The sequence below is a fragment of the Macaca nemestrina genome, chromosome 2, assembly GCF_043159975.1.
Source record: "Macaca nemestrina isolate mMacNem1 chromosome 2, mMacNem.hap1, whole genome shotgun sequence".
In the NCBI taxonomy this organism is placed as follows: Eukaryota; Metazoa; Chordata; class Mammalia; order Primates; family Cercopithecidae; genus Macaca; species Macaca nemestrina.
In genome coordinates this window covers 1,105,412-1,126,237 of record NC_092126.1, presented here as the reverse complement: position 1 = coordinate 1,126,237, position 20,826 = coordinate 1,105,412, and the positions used below count along the sequence as shown (strand labels likewise).

The window sequence follows — 20,826 nt, the reverse complement described above, 5'->3', positions numbered from 1 at the left end:
CTGTGTTCAGGTGCTTGGTGTTAGTGTCTGTCTATAGCTGTTCATCTGGACTCTTCTTAGCTTAGGAACATAATGACACATCCAAAGTTGGTGTATGCAAGTCACTTTGTTGTAACAGATGGTATTTTAATTTTGGGACAGATGTATTGTCAGGTCTTTCGGTTAAAACCTCTTTCTATGATATCCTCAAGGCGAAGATTGTTCCAGGCCTCCAGTCCCATGACCAGCCTACACAGGCCTCTTTAATCTAAATGCCCTTTACATGAAAGGCAGTGTGGAATAAAAGCATGAAAGACATAGGAGGCTAAAACTTTTGATTTTATTCTAGTACCTCTGACCTAAAAATTATAAAGTTTTTTAGAACTCATGTCTTTTTTAGGCCTTGGCCTCCTTTTATCTCTTACTTGGGTTGCCTGTCTTAGGTTTGATCTATAAAACTCTTTTGTCTCAAGATTTTAGAGCTGTTCCAATACCATAATGCTCGTTAAATCTAATGTCTTTGTTCTAGGGTAAACTGGTCCATGCTAATTTTGGTACTAAAAAAGACTTTGAGGATTTAGACTCTCCTGTGAATGGATCTATAGTGATTGTCAGAGCAGGAAAAATCACCTTTGCAGAAAAGGTGAGTGTGGGTTATTATATATATAAAATAATCAATACAGTACTTTGGTATCTTACTCTTCAGGTAAGTTATATTTCTTGTTAATATTCTTACATTCTGAAAACCAGCGATCTTAAACTCTCATACCAGATAATATAATTTATTAAAAGTGCTAAGCAAATCAAATAAGTTCCACTTCCCTAATCAGAAATGCTTAAGTGAAAGCTGTTTGTCTGTATAACTCAGTTTTATGCATATACAGAATACAGTTAAAAGCATGTTTTATAAAAAGGAAAATAAATAGCCAAACATACACAAGGAACTAGATTGGAACATATCAAAGGACAGTGGTGATTTCTGCATTTTTAAAGAAGTGGCAGGGCTCACACTTGTAATCCCAACACTTGGAGAGGCTGAGGTGAGAGGACTGCTTGAGCCCTGGAGGCTGTGAGATGTGACTTGTGCCACTCCAGCCTGGGTGACAGTGGGACTCAAAAAAGTGGTTGTCTTAGATGGGTTTTTGTTATTTTTCTTTTCTTTTCTTTTTTTTTTTTAATTTGAGATGGAGTCTCTGTCACCCTGGCTGGAATGCAGTGGCGTGATCTCAGCTCACTGCAACCTCTGCCTCCCGTGTTCAAGTGATGCTCCTGCCTCAGCCTCCTGAGTAGCTGGGATTACAGGCGTCTGCCACCACGCCCGGCTAATGTTTGCATTTTTAGTAGAGAGGGGATTTCACCAAGTTGGCCTGGCTGGTCTTGAACTCCTGACCTCAGGTGATCCGCCTGCCTCGGCCTCCCAAATTGCTGGGATTACAGGCGTGAGCCACCACTCCTGGCCTTCGTTATTCTTTGTTTTTTTTTTTTTTGAGACGGAGTTTTGCTCTTTTGTTCAGGCTAGAGTGCAGTGGCTTACTGCAACCTCTGCCTTACAGTTTCAAGCAATTCTCCTGCCTCAGCCTCCCGAATGGCTGGGATTACAGGCGCCTGCCACTAAGCCCAGCAAATTTTTGTATTTTTAAATTTTTTTTTTTTTTTTTTTTTTTTTTTTTTTTTTTTGAGACGGAGTCTTGCTCTGTGCCCCAGGCTGAAGTGCAGTGGCGCGATCTCAGCTCACTGCAAGCTCCGCCTCCCCGGGTTCACGCCATTCTCCTGCCTCAGCCTCCCGAGTAGCTGGGACTACAGGCGCCCGCCACCTCGCCCGGCTAATTTTCTTGTATTTTTAGTAGAGACGGGGTTTCACCGTGTTAGCCGGGATGGTCTCGATCTCCTGACCTCGTGATCCGCCCGTCTCGGCCTCCCAAAGTGCTGGGATTACAGGCTTGAGCCACCGCGCCCGGCCAAATTTTTGTATTTTTAGTAGAGACAGGATTTCACCATGTTGGCCAGGCTGGTTTCAAACTCCTGACCTCATGATCTGCCTGCCTCAGCCTTGCAAGGTGTTGGGATTACAGGCGTGAGCCACCACGCCCGGCCCGTTATTCTTACTTTGCAAACAAGTGAGTTAATTTTTCAGGAAACAATTAACACATTACTAGATAAACAATTTGAAATATTTGGAAGTATTCTGAGTTTAGTCCTCTGTAACCATTTGGCCTTTAGCATAATGTCCAAGATGTATTCTCATTTCATATGATCAGATTTTCATTTTCTGAGCTTTATATGTTTTCTTTTAGGTTGCAAATGCTGAAAGCTTAAATGCAATTGGTGTCTTGATATATATGGACCAGACTAAATTTCCTATTGTTAAGGCAGACCTTTCATTCTTTGGACATGTGAGTTATTTCTTGAGTAAATCGCCGTTTTGAGTTCTTTGAATTGTTCTTGGATTCCTATTTAGCAGAAATAGCACTGTGTCTTCCTTAAATGCTCTTTTTCTGGGAGGGCATTAGCAGTAAGCAAGAAGATAGATTACATTGACTTTGAGGCTTTATTATTTGTTGGTAGAAGTACTTTATCAATAGTACCTTGAACTGAGAATTTCCATGTGCCATGAAAACAGGAGTCACATTGTATAGCCACTCAGATTTTTGAGGCTTCAAGTTGGTAAACTAAGGTTGGGCTGCAGCCTTATACCAAATCCGAATCTTATACCAACTCCGAATCTTACAGAGAACTTTTGAGGAAGTATGTGATGGAGCGAATTGCTCTTTGTTTTTCTAGGCTCATCTGGGAACAGGTGACCCTTACACACCTGGATTCCCTTCCTTCAATCACACTCAGTTTCCACCATCTCAGTCGTCAGGATTGCCTAATATACCTGTCCAAACGATCTCCAGAGCTGCTGCAGAAAAGCTGTTTGGGTAAGTTTTTATTTGAAAGCTGTCTTGCAGGGTGAGGTTTTATGGTTAGGGAAGAACGGTAATATGTTGATTAAAATGTTAAACATGATTATAATTTTCCACATTTGGGAATTTGGAAGATAGTTAGCTGTTACCTTGGTATAGATAAAAATGAATTTTTCTCTATAAAGAGATCTTAATAATGGACTTACAAATGCAGGAGAATAAGGAGAATTACAACCCCAGTGAATTCCTTGTGCAAGATTCCTGGCATAACTTCTGCTCAAGTACTTCTGTGCTGAGGCACGATGCCTGTGGCAACCCATTCAGTTAGTGGAGAGAATCTGTTAGAATTCATATTGGGATAAAATCCCATTCCCTGAAACATCCATTTGTCTGGATTTTTCTTCTAAGCAACACGGGATGATTCCAGTTTCCTTGTCTGTAGATTGAGAAGCCTCACTTCTCATGCTGGTTTCCAGAGAAACCATTTATGGTCATGGCGCTCCTGGATATCCTCCCTGTAGTGTTAGTGTTCCTCTTTAAAAACAGCCCAGTTCCGTTACAGTACGTAGCATTAATTTTGATTTGGATGTGGACATATTTCTCATTTCCTGTTATAGGATAGAGATCGAGTTTCAGACCTTTATGAAAGCATTTATCTCCTGTATGACATAGGCTCTCTGATCCTGTTTCTTCAACATAATTCGATAGTGAAAATATATTCTACTTGATAGTCTCAAATGAAGAACGTCTGTATGTAAGGACTATGTGAAATACCATGACTATTGATCATGCTAAGAGGCCTTTAGTGTAGGGGAGGGAGTGTGTAACATACTATGGCCATTGATAATGCTAAGAGGTGTTTAGCATAGGAAGGAGTGTGTAACATACTATGATCATTGATAATGCTAAGAGGCCTTTAGCATAGGTGATTTTTGTTGACTCATTCTACCTACCACCTACAAGTCGTAACCAACCTGTGAAGCCAGTGACGCATCTTACCCTTATGTGGTAGGGGAATAATAATGTTTCAACCTATATTTGTGTAATTAAGCCCCCTTAGGAACAGCTATTATTTGGGGTAACAGAGGAATTAGATGGGGGAAGCATAGGATTTTTTTTTTTTTTGGTGATAGTCTTACTCTGTTGCCCAGGCTGGAGTGCAGTAGTGTGATCCTGGCTCACTGCAACCTCCACCTCCTGGGTTCAAGGAATTCTGCCTTAGCCTTCCAAAGTGCTGGGATTACAGGCGTGAGCCACTGCACCCAGCTGAGGAATATTTTTTATAACTGAGATAAGTATGTATACTATCCTTATTAGTGGTGACAGTTGGGAAACATAAAAATGTATTACTATCCTTTTATATATTAAAAGAACTTCATTTTGAGTCCATCTTGGTATGTATTCCAAATATAAACTACATAACTATATCTGGCGGAAAGGCATATATCAGATGAGGACAGTTGGAAGTTTTGTAAAATATTGCTTAAACTAGGAATTCATGGTTTTCAGTTGGCTGCCTACAGATCAAAGTAAGACACAAATGGTTCACCACTACAGAGTAAGTTTGTTTTTGTTTTTGTTTTTGAGACAGGAATTTTGCTCTGTTGCCCAGGGTAGGGTGCAATGGTGTGATCTCGGCTCACTGCAGCCTCTGCCTCCCAGGTTCAAGCGATTCTCCTGCCTCAGCCTCCTGAGTAGCTGGGATTACAGGCACCCGCCACCATGCCCAGTTAATTTTTGTATTTTTAGTAGTAACGGGGTTTCACCATGTTGGTCAGGCTGGTCTTGAACTCCTGACCTTGTGATCCACCTGCCTCGGCCTCCCAAAGTGCTGGGATTAAAGGGGTGAGGCACTGCGCCTGCCCGAGAGTAAGTTTTGTTTATATGTCCTCTTAATCTAGAGCCTCACTAGACAAAAGTAAACTTTGGGCAAGGAACAATAACTCAGAACTTTCTGGTTCTAGAAATATGGAGGGAGACTGTCCCTCTGACTGGAAAACAGACTCTACGTGTAAGATGGTAACCTCGGAAAACAAGAGTGTGAAGCTCACGGTGAGCAATGTGCTGAAAGAGACAAAAATTCTTAACATCTTTGGAGTTATTAAAGGCTTCGTAGAACCAGGTAAAGACCGCCCCCACCCCTCTTGGTTTTGTTGTTGTTGTTGTTGTTGTTGTTGTTTTCTTTGCTGTTCTTAAGGATGTGGCTAGGGAAGGAGGGAGTGTACGATGCTGGCTTGGCTTGGTTTTATGAAGTGCTTAATCTTATCTGTCCTAAAGTGAATTGTTTATGTGTCAGATTTTTTTGTTTTTGTTTTTGTTTTTTTGAGAAGGAGTTTCACTCTTGTTGCCCAGGCTGGAGTGCGGTGGTGCGATCTCGGCTCACTGCAACCTCCACCTCCCAGGTTCAAGTGATTCTCCTGCCTCAGCCTCCCCAGTAGCTGGGATTACAGGCGTGTACCACCATGCCTGGCTAATTTTGTATTTTTAGTAGACAGGGTTTCTCCATGTTGGTCAGGCTCTATGAGGTCAGCTCCTGACCTCACGTGATCTGCCTGCCTCGGCCTCCCAAAGTGCTGGGATTACAGGTGTGAGCCACTGTGCCCGGCCTATGTGTCAGTTTTACTGGGAGGTAATAAGGCCCTAGGAAATTCTTGTTAAAAATTGACCATTGTGACTAGAAAATCTATTCTAAGTTATTGACTAGACCAGTGATAAGCAAATTTCTTAAGGGGGCAGATAATAAACCTTTTGCAGGCTATACAGTCTCTGTTTTAGCTGTTCAACTCTGTAGAAGCAAGAAAATAGGCATAGACTGTACGTAATGAATGGGTATGCAGGCTGTAGTTTGCCAGTCCCTGGAGTTGAGTTTAAATGCAATCAAATAGCCAAACCTACTAAGAAATAAGAAAATGACTGCTGGCCCCGCTACATACTCAAAATCTTATTTGCAGATCTCCCATATTGCTGCTCTTTGTAGGTTACTTAAAAAAAAATTATTCCTGTTCTTTTTTTCTTTCACTTAAGTAGTCAGTAAATTTAATTAGTAGTGTAGGAAAAAAGTAGCTCTACTAGTAAAGTAAAATTAATATTCTCATGTGAATTTTTAATTCCCAGAGTTTTTAGTCAGATTTGAAGTAAGGTGCTTTTATTCTTAATACATATACTGCACTTTTACCTTTCTACTGATGTGCTAATTGTAGAAAAGTTTAGAAGCTTATTTAAATTCTTCCTCTTTTGTTTTTAAAGATCACTATGTTGTGGTTGGGGCCCAGAGAGATGCGTGGGGCCCCGGAGCTGCAAAATCCAGTGTGGGGACAGCTCTCCTGTTGAAACTTGCCCAGATGTTCTCAGATATGGTCTTAAAAGGTAGAGTACAAATTTTGGTTCCTTTGAATATTGGTGCACTACAGATGGTTCTAGATGTTGTACTGTGCTTTGCTCGCTTTGCCTGCATTCCTGTGGTTCCCTCATGCCAGACTCTAGTTCTTAAATACAAGGCAGATTGTCTTTTGTTGTAGCTACCTTTTTCTTTGAAACAGCTTTCCATAAAATGTCTTAGCTGTGCTAAAAATCACCAGTTTCTTTGAGACAGTGGATTATTGAGCCCTAGTGCTTAGTTTGATGTATCCAGCATGATAAGGCGGACCATAGTCCCTAAGTAATCTATTTGAAAGCAGTAGCATACCTCTATACTCATGTACTGAGGCCTAACAGCTATTGAAATTTTGTTATGTTTATTCATTTATTTTTTGAGACAGAGTTTAACTCTGTTGCCCAGGCTGGAGTGCAGTGGCACGATCTCAGCTCACTGCAACCTCCTCCTCCTGACTTTAAGCCATTCTCCTGCCTCAGCCTCCTGAGTAGCTGGGATTACAGGCGCCCACCACCACGCCTGGCTAATTTTTGTATTTTTAGTAGAGACGGGGCTTCACCATGTTGGCCAGGCTGGTCTCCTGACCTCAAGTGATTCACCCGCCTCAGCCTCCCAAACTGCTACGAGTGAGCCACCGTGCCCCGCCTGTTTTATTTTTGAGCCTTTCTGTCCTGCTTGCCACTCTTTCACACTCCTACCCACCCACACATTCAAAATCATCATATTCTTGAATCTTTGGGTCACAGGGCAAATTGCAATGCTTATCTTTATTTAATACAGAGTACATTAATGGAGAAAAAAAAATACTGAGGGAAGTGGGTGGGATGGAGGGCAGTGATATATGTATCCCCAAAAGGCGCTGTCACAAGTGTAGTTTCTCTGCAAACTCTTCTTATAACTTAAATTTGTGAATTTTTATTTTATTTTAGAGTTATTTTTTAAAAATCCAATGTTTTGATTTACTGCTATGCAAATTATTCTCAAGATGTGCATCATCATGCTTACACTGTTTTCAGTGATCTCTGGGTCCAGAAGTTAAGGAACTGAAAGAATGAAATTGTAAAAGGGCGACTACTGGCCCCTGCTATGTACTCGAAATCTTATTTGCAGATCTCCTATATTGCTTTTTGTAGGTTGCTTAAAAAAAATTATTCTTATTCTTTTATTCTTTCACCTGGAGTCTCAAAGATTTTGTTAGTATTTTTTTTTTCTTTTTTGGCTCAGAAAAGAAGATTTTGGAATCTGCTATCTTGGAGTTAGACTTTCTGATTCATCTGAAGTAGGATACCTTCCATCCTTGCCCGTGTATAACCGTTCCCAAGATAAAGCTAACTTTCTTCTCTTTCAGATGGGTTTCAGCCCAGCAGAAGCATTATCTTTGCCAGTTGGAGTGCTGGAGACTTTGGATCGGTTGGTGCCACTGAATGGCTAGAGGTATTCTTTATCATCATCTATTCCCATATTGGGCACCTGAGCTTGTGGGTTCAGGCTGTCCTCCAGAAATGATGTTCTTATAGGTTTGATTTTACCATTTTTGCCTTTGCGCTTAGTCTCAATAGAGTCCAGAATTGAAAATGAATCCCTATTGCTACTGTATGTGATAAATGAACAGATTTGTACTTATTAGTGTTTTCTCTTCTAGGGATACCTTTCATCCTTGCATTTAAAGGCTTTCACTTACATTAATCTGGATAAAGCGGTGCTTGGTAAGTATCCCTTTGTTTAGCTGTTTATGAATTCAGGTAAATTATATATTTTTTTTTTTTTTGAGATGGAGTTTCATTCTTGTCGCCCAGGCTGGAGTGCAATGGCACAATCTTGGCCCACTGCAAGCCCCGCCTCCCAGGTTCAAGTGATTCTCCTGCCTCAGCCTCCCAAGTAGCTGGGATTACAGGTGCTCACTACCACGCCCAGCTAATTTTTTGTATTTTTAGTACAAAAAATTGACTATGCTTCACTATGTTGGCCAGTATGGTCTCGAACTCCTGACCTCAGGCAATTCGCCTGCCTTGGCCTGGGATTACAGACATGAGCCACCATGCCTGGCCGGGTAAACTACTTTGAAGTGGAAGGAAGCTTTTTTTTGAGACAGGGTCTCACTCGATTGCTCAGGCTAGAGTGCAGTGGCGCAATCTTGGCTCACTGCAGCCTTGACCTCCTGGGCTCAGGTGATCCTCCCACTTCAGCCACCTGGCTAATTTTTTTTTATAGAGATGGGGTTTTGCCATGTTGCACAGGCTGGTCTCAAACTCCTGAGTTCAGGCATTCTACTTCGGCTGCCCAAAATGCTGCGGTTACATGCGTGAGCCGTTGCCCTCAGCCTGTATCTTAACCTTCCTTTAAATAGTCGGTCAAGTTACACAATGAACACATATTGCCTTGTCTAGAGCAGTGGGTGGTTCTCAATGTGGCCCCCAGATCAGCAGCATCAGGAACTGTTACAATGCAAACTTTCAGGTCCACCCCAGACCTTTGAGTCAGAAATGGGAGTGTTGGTCTAAAAACTGGGCTTTTTTGGCTGGGCATGGTGGCGCACGCCTGTAATCCCAGCACTTGGGGAGGCCAAGGCAGGCGGATCACCTGAGGTCAGGAGTTCGAGACCAGCCTGGCCAACATGGTGAAACCCCATCTCTACTAAAAATACAAAAATTAGCTGGGCGTGGTGGTGGGCACCTGTAATCCCTGCTACTCAGGAGGCTGAGGCAGGGGAATCACTTAAACCCGGGAGGCAGAGGTTGCAGTGAGCCGAGATGGTGCCTTTGCACTCCAGCCTGGGTGACAGAGCGATACTCCATCTCAAAGAAACAAACAAAAAAACTGGGCTTTTTTTTTGGGCAACCTTTGGGGAATAAAAACTTACTATTTTCTTAAGGACAAAGTATCCTGAAGCAAAGAAACCCAAACAAATAAACAAAAAACTTTAACAAGCATGCCAGGTAATTCTGATGCACTAAAGTTTTAGGACCATAAGTCTGGACTATTTTGAGGTGAGAAGAAACTAAACTATGCCATATAGAATGGTACTTAGAGAGTAATTCACATCCTGTTATGTTGTGGCATCACTGATAGAAATATTGGATAATCATACTTCTAGAAGAGTTTGAATGTTCACTGGCAGCAGAAAATTGACAGAGTTTGAGTGTTATTTAAAGTGCAGATTACATTCAACAGGAATGGGGTAAAGAAAGTGCAGATGTAGCTGATGAACTGAGAATAGTGAAATGTCTACATGGGGGGAAAAAGGAAAGAGTTACAATTAAGCCTCTAGGTTAGTTATTTCCCTGTTGTGTGTTTGCAGCAGAATGTGCTGAGTATAGCAAGCATGTTGTAGCTCTAACCTGGGTGAACCAGAAAGTTAAATGTGAAATTGCTAATGGGGGAGGCTGCACATGTGTCGGGGCAGTGGATTTATGGGACCTCTAGGTACCTTTATCTTAATTTTGCTGCTGAACCTAAAACTGCTGATATTTTTAAAAAGATCACTAGGATTAAAGTATGCAAACTCAAGGAGTAGTAAGAGCCTCACTTGAGTCAAGTTATCATAGTTGCTAAAGAACTTGATACCAAAATTACTTTTGTCTACTTGATGAATAGGATAGCTGTTGCGTAGGGCCACTGATGTAGATTACTGTCTTGTCAAGTACTTGTAGAAGTAGCAGTGTGAAAATTACTGGAGTGGAGAAGGGGCAATGATAAAATAATTTCTTTTCAGGTACCAGCAACTTCAAGGTTTCTGCCAGCCCGTTGTTGTATACGCTGATTGAGAAAACAATGCAAGATGTGAGTATATACCTCATTACAAAAATGGATGACTTAATTTTTTGTTGAATCGACCTGAGATAAAAAACACTGATATGTAAAACCATAGTCAGTAACAAAAACTAGGAATTGAGAATAAATTCTATAGCAGCATCATTAAAGAGATACTTGCCTGTTGAACCATATGAGATGAGGAGGTATATGAAGGGCTGCAATCTCAAAAAATATGTCGTCTTTTTAGGAATATATAACAAAATGCCATGAGGCCTGAGCTGTAGTGCAGGTGCCCACAGGGGATTGTCTGTAGAGTCACAATGCTAAGGAAGGCTGAAATCAACTTGAACTATACTTTGAGAAAGCCGTATGAAATATTCATTGAATAAAGAATTACCATAGTTTTGAGTGAGGGAGCAGCATATGAAAGAAAACATTTGCTTAATGGGATTAGAGGCTGTGTATTGGAGTGAGTAAAGTTAGATACAGGTCAGACAGCAGATATTGGCTTTGATCCCAAGGGATACTAGGGATTATAGGATCTCAAGCAAGGCAATAATGAATTTACCAGTTAGGTTGGTGGCATAAGATGCACTAGAAGGAAGAAACCAGAAACAAGATAGGCATATTATGGAGCCTAAAGAGGGCTTTTACAATTGTGGGTATGCCACCGTGGTTTTTTGGGTGCTTTTTTTTTTTTTTTTTTTGAGACGGAGTCTCCCTCTGTTGCCCAGGCTGGGGTGTAGTGGAGCAATCCTGGCTCACCGCAGCCTCCGCCTCCTGGGTTCAAGTGATTGTCCTGCCACAGCCTCCCGAGTAGCTGGAATTACAGGCATGCACCACCACACCTGGCTAATGTTGGTATTTTTAGTGGAGACGGGGTTTCACCATGTTGGCCAGGATGGTCTCGATCTCTTGACCATGTGATCATCCCACTCGGCCTCCCAAAGTGCTGGGATTACAGGCATGAGCCACTGTGCCCGGCTTTTTTTTTTTTTTTTTTTTTTTTTAAGAGACAGGGTCTTGCTCTGTTGCCCAGGCTGGTCTCAAACTTCTGGGCTCAAGTGGTCTCCCACCTTGGCCTCCCAAAGTGTTGGGATTGCAGGTGTGAACTACCCCACCTGGCCTAGGCCCACTTTTAAAATGTTAATTAAGAAGGAAACATTTTTTCCTAACCATAACTAAAGGAACTGAAAACATGAGCCTAGTTAGTAATAACTTAAAATTGAGACTGTTTTAACTGTCATAAATAATTTCTTTTCAAGAAGATATAATACAAGTTTTCTATTTATAAATTTTTATAGAGTAACATGTTAGTGACTAGCCTGAATAAATAAGTTCCAAAAGGTTAGTTTTAATGATAATTTCTTATCTTACAGGTGAAACATCCGGTTACTGGGCGATCTCTATATCAGGACAGCAACTGGGCCAGCAAAGTGTAAGTTGAGAAAAGTGAATGAACAAACTAATAGAAAAGCAGAGATTCTGCCTCCTGTGTCAAGTAGAATCCAAATCTGTCCTTGCATTGAGCTTACTTACACCTAAAGATACTCAACTAAAGAATTTATTTCGATGTGAGGACTAGCATGATAGAACAGTCTTCTTTAGAAAACTTTCTAAAGACACATCCTTTCTTCTTGCAGTGAGAAACTCACTTTAGACAATGCTGCTTTCCCTTTCCTTGCGTATTCTGGAATCCCAGCAGTTTCTTTCTGTTTTTGTGAGGTAAGTCTGAGGAACCCAAAACCAAAAGCATTCCATCAGTTCATTTAAATGACAAATGGAGAGAGGCTCTCTAAAAGAAATGATCTTTATTTGGGAATGGGAAAGTACATGGGAATGTGCTTTATTCAGAGAGGTAAAGGAAAGCAAGTTTTTAAAGGACAAATGACAAGGATTACATAATTATTTTGAGGTAATTATTCTTGACTACCAAGATCAGTCAAGGTTTACAGGCAGTTGCTTGGCAGATTTTCTCACAAGAGAATTTTTTTGGTGCAAGGTGTCAGTGGCCTCTGTGTAAGGTTGTATTTTCGTAAAAAGGAAAACAAAAACCCTTAGTCCTTGTTATCAGACATAGAAGGGTGAGACCCTTCTCTTCAGGGTTGCATTTTTGTTAACACTAGTGACTCCATTTTGCTTTTGCACGTATCTTAGTTGTTGGGGTTTTTTTGTTTGTTTTATGACAATGATGTCTTGCTGTGTCACCAAGGCTGGGGTACAGTGGCCCAATCATGGCTCACTGCAGTCTCAAGCCATCTTCCCCCTTCAGCCTCCAAACCGTTCGGATTACAGGCAAGAGCTACTTACTACACCTGGCCATGGATCTTCTTGTGTCAACTTTGAGACCAAGTTTACTGGAGTGCTTAAAATGTTTTTTTTTTTTTTTTTTTTTTTTGAGACGGAGTCTTGCTCTGTCGCCCAGGCTGGAGTGCAGTGGCCGGATCTCAGCTCACTGCAAGCTCCGCCTCCCGGGTTCACGCCATTCTCCTGCTTCAGCCTCCCAAGTAGCTGGGACTACAGGCGCCCACCACCTCGCCCGGCTAGTGTTTTGTATTTTTTTTTAGTAGAGACGGGGTTTCACCAGGTTAGCCAGGATGGTCTCGATCTCCTGACCTTGCGATCCGCCCATCTCGGCCTCCCAAAGTGCTGGGATTACAGGCTTGAGCCACCGCGCCCGGCCTTAAAATGTTTTAAGAAGTTATACACAAGTGCTGGACGTGGTAGCTCACGTCTGTAATCCTGTAGCAGGACCAGCCGCAGACAAAACCCCCCAGACACCGAGTTAAAGAAGGAAGAACTTTATTGGGCTGGAAGCTTTGGCAAGACTCACGTCTCTAAAAACTGAGCTCCCTGAGTGAGCAATTCTGTCCCTTTTAAGGGCTCACAACTCTAAGGGGGTCGGCGTGAGAGGGTCATGGTTGATCAGGCAGTGGGAACGTGACTGGGGGCTGTATGTACTGGTAATTTGAACAGAACAGGACAGGGATTTTCACAATGCTTTTCCATACAATGTCTGGAATCTATAGATAACATAACCCGTAGGTCAGGGGTCGATCTTTAACTATGCCCAGGGTGCGGCGCTGGGCTGTCTGCCTCTGCCTTTTAGTTTCTACTTCTTTCTTTGAAGGCAGAAATTGGGCATAAGACAATATGAGGGGTGGTCTCCTCCCTTAATCCCAGCACTTTGGGAGGCCAAGGCAGGCAGATCACGAGGTCAGGAGTTTGAGACTAGCCTGACCAAAATGTTGAAACCCCGTCTCTGCTAAAAATACAAAAAATTAGTCAGATGTGGTGGCGGGCACCTGTAAGCCCACTACTCAGGAGGCTGAGGCAGGAGAATGGCTTGAATCTGGGAGGTGGAGGTTGCAGTGAGCTGAGATGGAGCCACTGCACTCCAGCTTGGGCGACAGAGTGAGACCCTGTCTCAAAAAAAAAAGTTATACACATGTAATTATTGCATGTTCCTTCATTATCAGTTTTAATATTAGCTTAATTAGCATTTGAGTTTATTGCTAAAACTTCTTTAAGTATGAGTTTTAATAATGAGTGTGGTGGGTCACACCTGTAATCCCAGCATTTGGGAGGCCAAGGTGGGTGGATCATTTGAGGTCAGGAGTTGAAGACCAGCCTGGCCAACGTGGTGAAACCCCATCTCTACTAAAAATACAAAAAAATTAGCTGGGTGTGGTGGCTCATGCCTATGATCCCAGCTACTCAGGAGGCTGAGGTGGAAGAATCGCTTGAACCCAGGCGGCAGAGGTTGCAGTGAGCCGAGATCGCGCCATTGCACTCCAGCCTGGGCGACACAGCAGGACTCTGTCTAACAACAACAAAAAAACGAGGCTGATTTTCTTGAGTGATTGAGCAGTGGCCTGCCTATTGGACAGTCCAGCTGAACAGTATTTTCATCAGGCTGGGTGCAATAGCTCACACCTATAATTCCAGCACATTGGGTGGCTGAGGTGACCAGGAGTGAGACCAGCCTGGGTAACATGCCTAGTCTATATCTCTACAAACATTTTTTTAATTAAGCTGCCCAGTGGCATCTGTAGTCCCAGCTTCTTGGGAGGCTGAGGCAGGGGGTGTCCCTTGAGCCAGGAGCTCAAGCCTGCAGAGAGCCAGGAGTGCATGAGCACACGCTAGCCTGGGTGACAGAGTGAGACCTCGTCTCAAGGTACATTTCATGTGTGTTCTCTTTTTCCATGATAAAGGCCCAAACTTCCCAGAATGAAAAACGTACAGCCGTAAGAATTTGGCTAGAAATCTATTCGAGGCATATGATACGATAGGACAGGGATTCTGTAGAATCTGGAAGAAAGTCATCACTCTAGGAGTGGGTTAGATTCAGAGAAGTAGCAAGAATGTACTTAAAGCAGCAGATAACGAGATCACACTGGGGTGGGAATGTGTTAGAAGCAGCGGGGAGCTGTAGTAACTTACCTCGATGGGGAAGCCAGAATGTGAGGCTTTTGCTGGTAGACCTCACGTGAGTGCCATAGCCTCGCTTTTTCTTGCAGGACACAGATTATCCTTACTTGGGCACCACCATGGACACCTATAAGGAACTGGTGGAGAGGATTCCTGAGCTGAACAAAGTGGCACGAGCAGCGGCAGAAGTAGCTGGTCAGTTCGTGATTAAACTGACCCATGATACTGAATTGAACCTGGACTATGAGAGGTACAACAGCCAGCTGCTTTTGTTTTTGAGGGATCTGAACCAGTACAGAGCAGATGTAAAGGTGAGCATTGATTCCAAGTATGTTTTTACTGCTGAATGTCAAGTAGTTTGAAGTGTGATGTGTTCCTATGTGTTCCTGGTGGGTGGAAGGATGATTGTAGCCAAAGTACATTTTAAAGTGAACGGAGGCACAATTTTACATAGAATGTGTAACTTGTTTGACAGAAGTTGGGAGGCTGTGGATCAGAGACATAGGACAGAGCTCAGCAGTATTTCGGAATCTAGAGCAATGTCAGGTTTTCTATCACTCATGTCTCCCAGGCAGCCCACCACAGAATATGACGGTCTCACAAGGAGTTGGGCTGTGTGCGTTTCAGACATGACGTGGATGGAAAGACAGCACAGCTAGGAGGATTCTGTCTCGTATTGATCCTGTGCATCTAAAATTCAAATATTCCATTAAGTGAAGCTGATAAGCAGGGTGAGGTGGTGCACGCCCGTAGCCCCAGCTACTTCTGCTGAGGCAGGAGAATTACTGGAGCCCAGCCTGGTCGACATAGCAAAATCCCATCTCTAAATAAATTAATAAAATTAATATTAAGTGGCTTCCAGATAGTTTTATGGTACTAGGAGTTGATTTTTTAACAGATCTCTTAATTGAAGTAAATCACTGATAACCAAATCTTTTTATGTTTGTCTTTTCTTTTTCTTTCTTTTTTTTTTTGAGAGACAAAGTCTCACTCTCGTCCCCCAGGCAGAAGTGCAATGGTATGATCCCGGCTCACTGAAACCTCCGCCTCCCGGGTTCAAGCAATTCTTCTGCCTCAGCTCCCCAAGTAGCTGGGATTACAGGCGTGTGCCACCATGCCCGGATAGTTTTTGTATTTTTAGTAGAGCTGAGGTTTTACCCTGTTGGACAGGCTGGTTTCAAACTCCTTCCCTCAGGTGATCCACCCGCCTCAGCCTCCCAAAGTGCTGGGATTACAGGTGTGAGCCACCGCGCCTGGCCCCTTATGTCTTTCTTGAAACTAATTGTAACTGTTGAAAATGGAACTTACCAGATGGAGATAACGATCCTGAAGTACATTGAACCACAATGTTTTCCCCTATAGGGAAGTTTTCCCCCAGAAGGAGAATTGAACTGGAAACAATATAGTACATAGGATTGTATAATTATGTTTAAATTCCTAATGAGAATGGTTTTCTTACATGCTGGGCTGAAATAGAGTGTATATCACAGTCTATAGAGCTTGGAACCCTGTGCAAGGTGCTTTTGGAGTCTTGAGCTTATCTGCGAGTTCCTTTTATCAGAATCTTATTAACACATGTTAAATTAGAAAGGCACGCAAAAGAGCGTCCTTAGAAACAAAACTCATAGCGAAGAATGTCTGTTTCAGGAAATGGGCCTGAGCTTGCAGTGGCTGTATTCTGCTCGTGGAGACTTTTTCCGTGCTACTTCCAGGCTAACAACAGATTTCAGGAATGCTGAGAAAAGGGACAAGTTTGTCATGAAGAAGCTCAATGATCGTGTCATGAGAGTAAGTGAACTTTTGGGAAAGGAGGAACTAAAGTATGTGTAAAATTTTAGTGGATAAATCTTCCACTTCCGCAGAGTGGACAAACTCTAGGAGTCTAGAATTCCGTTAAGAAGGGAAGAAGGAGCATTAATGGCTTAGCTGTCATTTTCTATTTCTGCTAATTCAGACCTTGGCCAAACCTAGTCTTCTTGGAAGAGACTTGCTGTAAACCTTCCGGGTATACTCCAGTGGGGAAAAGAATCTGAACACATTTAAAGTTTTCCTTCATAAAATGAATCCGTTTCCTTTAAACTTTTTATTTATTTATTTATTTTTGAGACGGAGTTTCACTGTTGTTGTCCAAGCTGGAGTGCAGTGGCGTAATCTCGGCTCACTGCACCCTCTGCCTCCTGGGTTCAAGTGATTCTCCTGCCTCAGCCTCCCGAGTAGCTGGGATTACAGGTGCCTGCCACTACGCCCGGCTCATTTTTTGTATTTTTAGTGGAAACGGAGTTTCACCATGTTAGCCAGGCCAGTCTTTTTTTTTTTTTTTTTTTTTTTTTTTTGAGTCGGAGTCTTGCTCTGTTGCCCAGGCTGGAGTGCAGTGGCCGGATCTCAGCTCACTGCAAGCTCCGCCTCCCGGGTTCACGCCATTCTCGTGCCTCAGCCTCCCGAGTAGCTGGGACTACAGGCGCCCACCACCTCGCCCGGCTAGTTTTTTGTAGTTTTTAGTAGAGACGGGGTTTCACCGTGTTAGCCAGGATGGTCTTGATCTCCTGACCTCGTGATCCGCCCGTCTCGGCCTCCCAAAGTGCTGGGATTACAGGCTTGAGCCACCCTGCCCGGCCCCCAGGCCAGTCTTGAACTCCCAACCTCAGGTGATCCACCGGCCTCTGCCTCCCCAAGTGCTGGTATTACAGGCGTGAGCCGCTGTGCCCGGCCTCCTTTAGAATTTTAACCTTAGAAGATTAGCATTAGCCTGGTTCCCAGCATTCTGTTTTCCTCACTCTGCTACAGAAAGTCTGATCAGCTGCTGGACTCAGTGGCTCACGCCTGTCATCCCAGCACTGTGGGAGGCCAAGACAAGCAGATCACCTGAGGTCCGGAGTTTAAGACCAGCCTGACCAACATGGAGAAACCCCGTCCCTACTAAAAATACAAAAATCAGTCGGGTGTGGTGGCGGCGCCTGTAATCCCAGCTACTCAGGAGGCTGAGGCAGGAGAATTGCTTGAAGTCAGGAGGTAGAGGTGGCGGTGAGCCGAGATTGTGCTATTGCACTCCAGCCTGGGCGACAGAGAAACTCTGTCTCAAAAAAAAATAAAAGAGCGATCAGCATTCCTAATTTGGGAAACTTTATGTTGGAAGTGAACAGTTGTTTTGCTACAGAAGTCACAGGACAGTGTAAATTGCCCGACGTTTTGTTTTATAGGTCGAGTATTACTTCCTCTCACCCTATGTGTCTCCAAAAGAGTCTCCTTTCCGGCACGTCTTCTGGGGCTCCGGCTCCCACACGCTGTCCGCTTTACTGGAGAGCTTGAAACTGCGTAGACAGAATAACAGTGCTTTTAATGAAACGCTGTTCAGAAACCAGCTGGCTCTCGCGACTTGGACTATTCAGGGAGCTGCAAATGCCCTTTCTGGTGACGTTTGGGACATTGACAATGAGTTTTAAACGTGATACCCGTAGCTTACGTCAGAACAGCAGGATAGTCTAGTTTCTAGACTCGTGCTGATCGTGCTACGTTTTCAGTAGGGCTTCAAAACCTGATGTGAAAATTCCATCCCATCATCTTGGTACTACTAGATGTCTTTAGGCAGCAGCTTTTAATCCAGGGTAGACAACCTGTCCTTCACGTTAAAGCGAATAACCACTTAAAAAATGTCCCTGATGGAATATTCCCCTCTCTAGAGTCGTAAGTGCTGTGTAATGGTAACTGCCTCTTTCCTGGTGGTGGTAATGAAAATGTCAGAAACCAGTTTTGTGAGCGATCGCTGTGAACTCTAAGGGCTGGTCTCTGCTGAAGGCTGTAAGGGGTCGCTTACTTCGAGTGATCCTCCAACTTCATTTGATGCCGGATAGGAGACACCAGGTCGACAGACCTTCTCCAAATGAGATCTGAGCCTTTCCATAAGGAACGTAGCTGGTTTCCTCATTCCTGAAAGAAACAGTTAACTTTCCGAAGAGATGGGCTTGTTTTCTTGCCAGTGGGGTCTGAAATGGAGGTCCTTCTGCTGGATCAAATGAGGCTCAACTGTTGATTGCAGGAATAAGGCCTTAATATGTTCACCTCAATGTCATTTATGAAAAGAGGGGACCAGAAGCCAAAGACTTAGCATATTTTCTTTTCCTCTGTCCCTTCCCCATAAGCCTCCATTTAGTTCTTTGTTATTTTTGTTTCTTCCAAAGCACATTGAAAGAGAACCAGTTTCAGGTGTTTAGTTGCAGACTCTGTTTGTCAGACTTCAAAGAATAATACACTGCCAAATTTTGGCCAAAGTGTTAATCTTAGGGGAGAGCTTTCTGTCCTTTTGGCACTGAGATATTTATTGTTTATTTATCAGTGACAGAGTTCACTATAAATGATGTTTTTTTTTATAGAATATAATTATCGGAAGCAGTGCCTTCCATAATTATGACAGTTATACTGTCGGTTTTTTTAAATAAAAGCAGCATCTGCTAATAAAACTCAACAGATACTGGAAGTTTTGCATTTATGGTCAACACTTAGGGGTTTTGGAAAACAGCCGCAAGCCAAATGTAATTGAATAAAGTTGAAGCTAAGATTTAGAGATGAATTAAATTTAATTAGGGGTTGCTAAGAAGTGAGCACTGACCAGATAAGAATGCTAGTTTTCCTAAATGCAATGAATTGTGACCAAGTTATAAATAAATGTCACTTAAAGGCTGTGGAAGTACTCCTGCACAATTTTATAGCTCAGTTTATCCAAGGTATAACTCTAATTCCCATTTTGCAAAATTTCCAGTACCTTTGTCACAATCCTAACACATTATCGGGAGCAGTGTCTTCCATAATGTATAAAGAACAAGGTAGTTTTTACCTACCACAGGGTCTGTATCGGAGACAGTGGTCTCCATATGTTACACTAAAGGGTGTAAGTAATTATCGGGAACAGTGTTTCCCATAATTTTCTTCATGCAATGACATCTTCAAAGCTTGAAGATCGTTAGTATCTAACATGTATTCCCAACTCCTATAATTCCCTATCTTTTAGTTTTAGTTGCAGAAACATTTTGTGGTCATAAAGCATTTGGTGGGTAAATGCAACCACTGTAAAATGAAATTACTACAAAATTTGAAATTTAACGTGGGTTTTTGTTATCTTTGTGGTTTCTCCAGGTCCTCTACTTAACAGGATAGTAGCATACATTTGTAATGTTTGCTATTGACAAGTCATTTTAACTTTATCACCTTATTTGCATGTTACCTCCTATAAACTTAGTGCGGACAAGTTTTAATTCAGAATTGGCCTTTTGACTTAAAGCAGGGGGACTTTGTATAGGAGGTTTGGGGGGTGTGGGGAGGGAGAGTCCCCAGAAGATCTTTGACACGTCTGCCTACCCATTCGTGGTTATAAATTAAATGTAGGTATGAGTAAGTTTGAAGCTACATGAGTGAACCATCGTTATAAACGTGATCAGCTGTTTGTCATAGGGCAGTTTGAAACTGCCTCCTAGGAAGAGGCTCATAGGGGTCTCTTGAGGTTCTTAGTGTAACTCACCTAGATTTACAGCCTCACTGGAATCGTTTCACTACTCAGTCTCTTTCATCTTCAGTTTTATCTTTAATCTCCTCTTTTATCTTGGACTGACATTTAGTGTAGCTATGTGAAAAGGTCATAGCCAGATTCCTGGTTTGGGTGTTACGCTTACATACTTAAATGAAAGTGTGTGACATACTCATAGTGTAACAACATGAATAAAAGGCATACATTTTGCAGCAGTCAGTCTCTTCAGCAAACCCTCTTCTATAGTAGGGTTGAGTTACTTCCTATCAAGCCAGTGTGTGGTAACAGGCTCAATATTCCTGAATGAAATACCAGACTAGTGACAAGCTCCTGGTCTTCAGATGTCTTCTCGTTAAGGAGATGGGCCTTTTGGAGGTAAAGGATACAATTAGTGAGTTCTGTCACGATTCGCTATTCTAGAACTTGCATGACCTTTACTGTGTTAGCTCTTTGAATGTTGTTGAAATTTTAGACTTTCTTTGTAAACAAATGATATGTCCTTATCATTGTATAAAAGCTGTTACGTGCAACAATGTGGAGATTCCTTATCTGATTTAATAAAATACTTAAACACTGAGTTGTCGTTTTTAGATAAATTTTTTAAAAAGAGCAGTTTTAGGCTTATAGCAAAATTAAACAGAATTCCCACATACCCACCGTTTCTGCCACATACACATCCTCCATGACTGCCAGCACCTTGCACCTCAGCGGCGTGTTTGTTACAGTGGGCAGCCTGCGTGGGCACACCGTTAGCGCCGTCAGCACCGTTAGTCTGCTGTTTCTATTAGGGTTTGTTCTCCTATGGTTTTTGACAAATGCGTAATACCATTCGATACCTTACAGAATAGTTTTATTGCTGTAAATCTTGT

At 42.6% G+C, this 20,826-nt stretch overlaps 1 protein-coding gene across 1 annotated transcript in view; it reads left to right on the top strand.

Annotated features, from left to right (window-relative positions):
* LOC105470763 (transferrin receptor) overlaps nt 1-20,534 on the top strand; it is a 32,952-nt gene extending 12,418 nt beyond the window's left edge. The window contains exons 7-19 of the mRNA XM_011722986.3: nt 509-622; nt 2,274-2,372; nt 2,761-2,900; nt 4,850-5,007; nt 6,132-6,251; nt 7,607-7,692; nt 7,901-7,964; nt 9,971-10,038; nt 11,391-11,449; nt 11,655-11,736; nt 14,532-14,753; nt 16,090-16,230; nt 17,640-20,534. Of these exons, the coding sequence (XP_011721288.2) occupies nt 509-622; nt 2,274-2,372; nt 2,761-2,900; nt 4,850-5,007; nt 6,132-6,251; nt 7,607-7,692; nt 7,901-7,964; nt 9,971-10,038; nt 11,391-11,449; nt 11,655-11,736; nt 14,532-14,753; nt 16,090-16,230; nt 17,640-17,882 (1,596 nt within the window). The 3' untranslated portion in view covers nt 17,883-20,534. The remainder of the gene's footprint in view (nt 1-508; nt 623-2,273; nt 2,373-2,760; nt 2,901-4,849; nt 5,008-6,131; nt 6,252-7,606; nt 7,693-7,900; nt 7,965-9,970; nt 10,039-11,390; nt 11,450-11,654; nt 11,737-14,531; nt 14,754-16,089; nt 16,231-17,639) is intronic.
* The last annotated feature ends 292 nt before the right edge of the window (nt 20,535-20,826 follow it).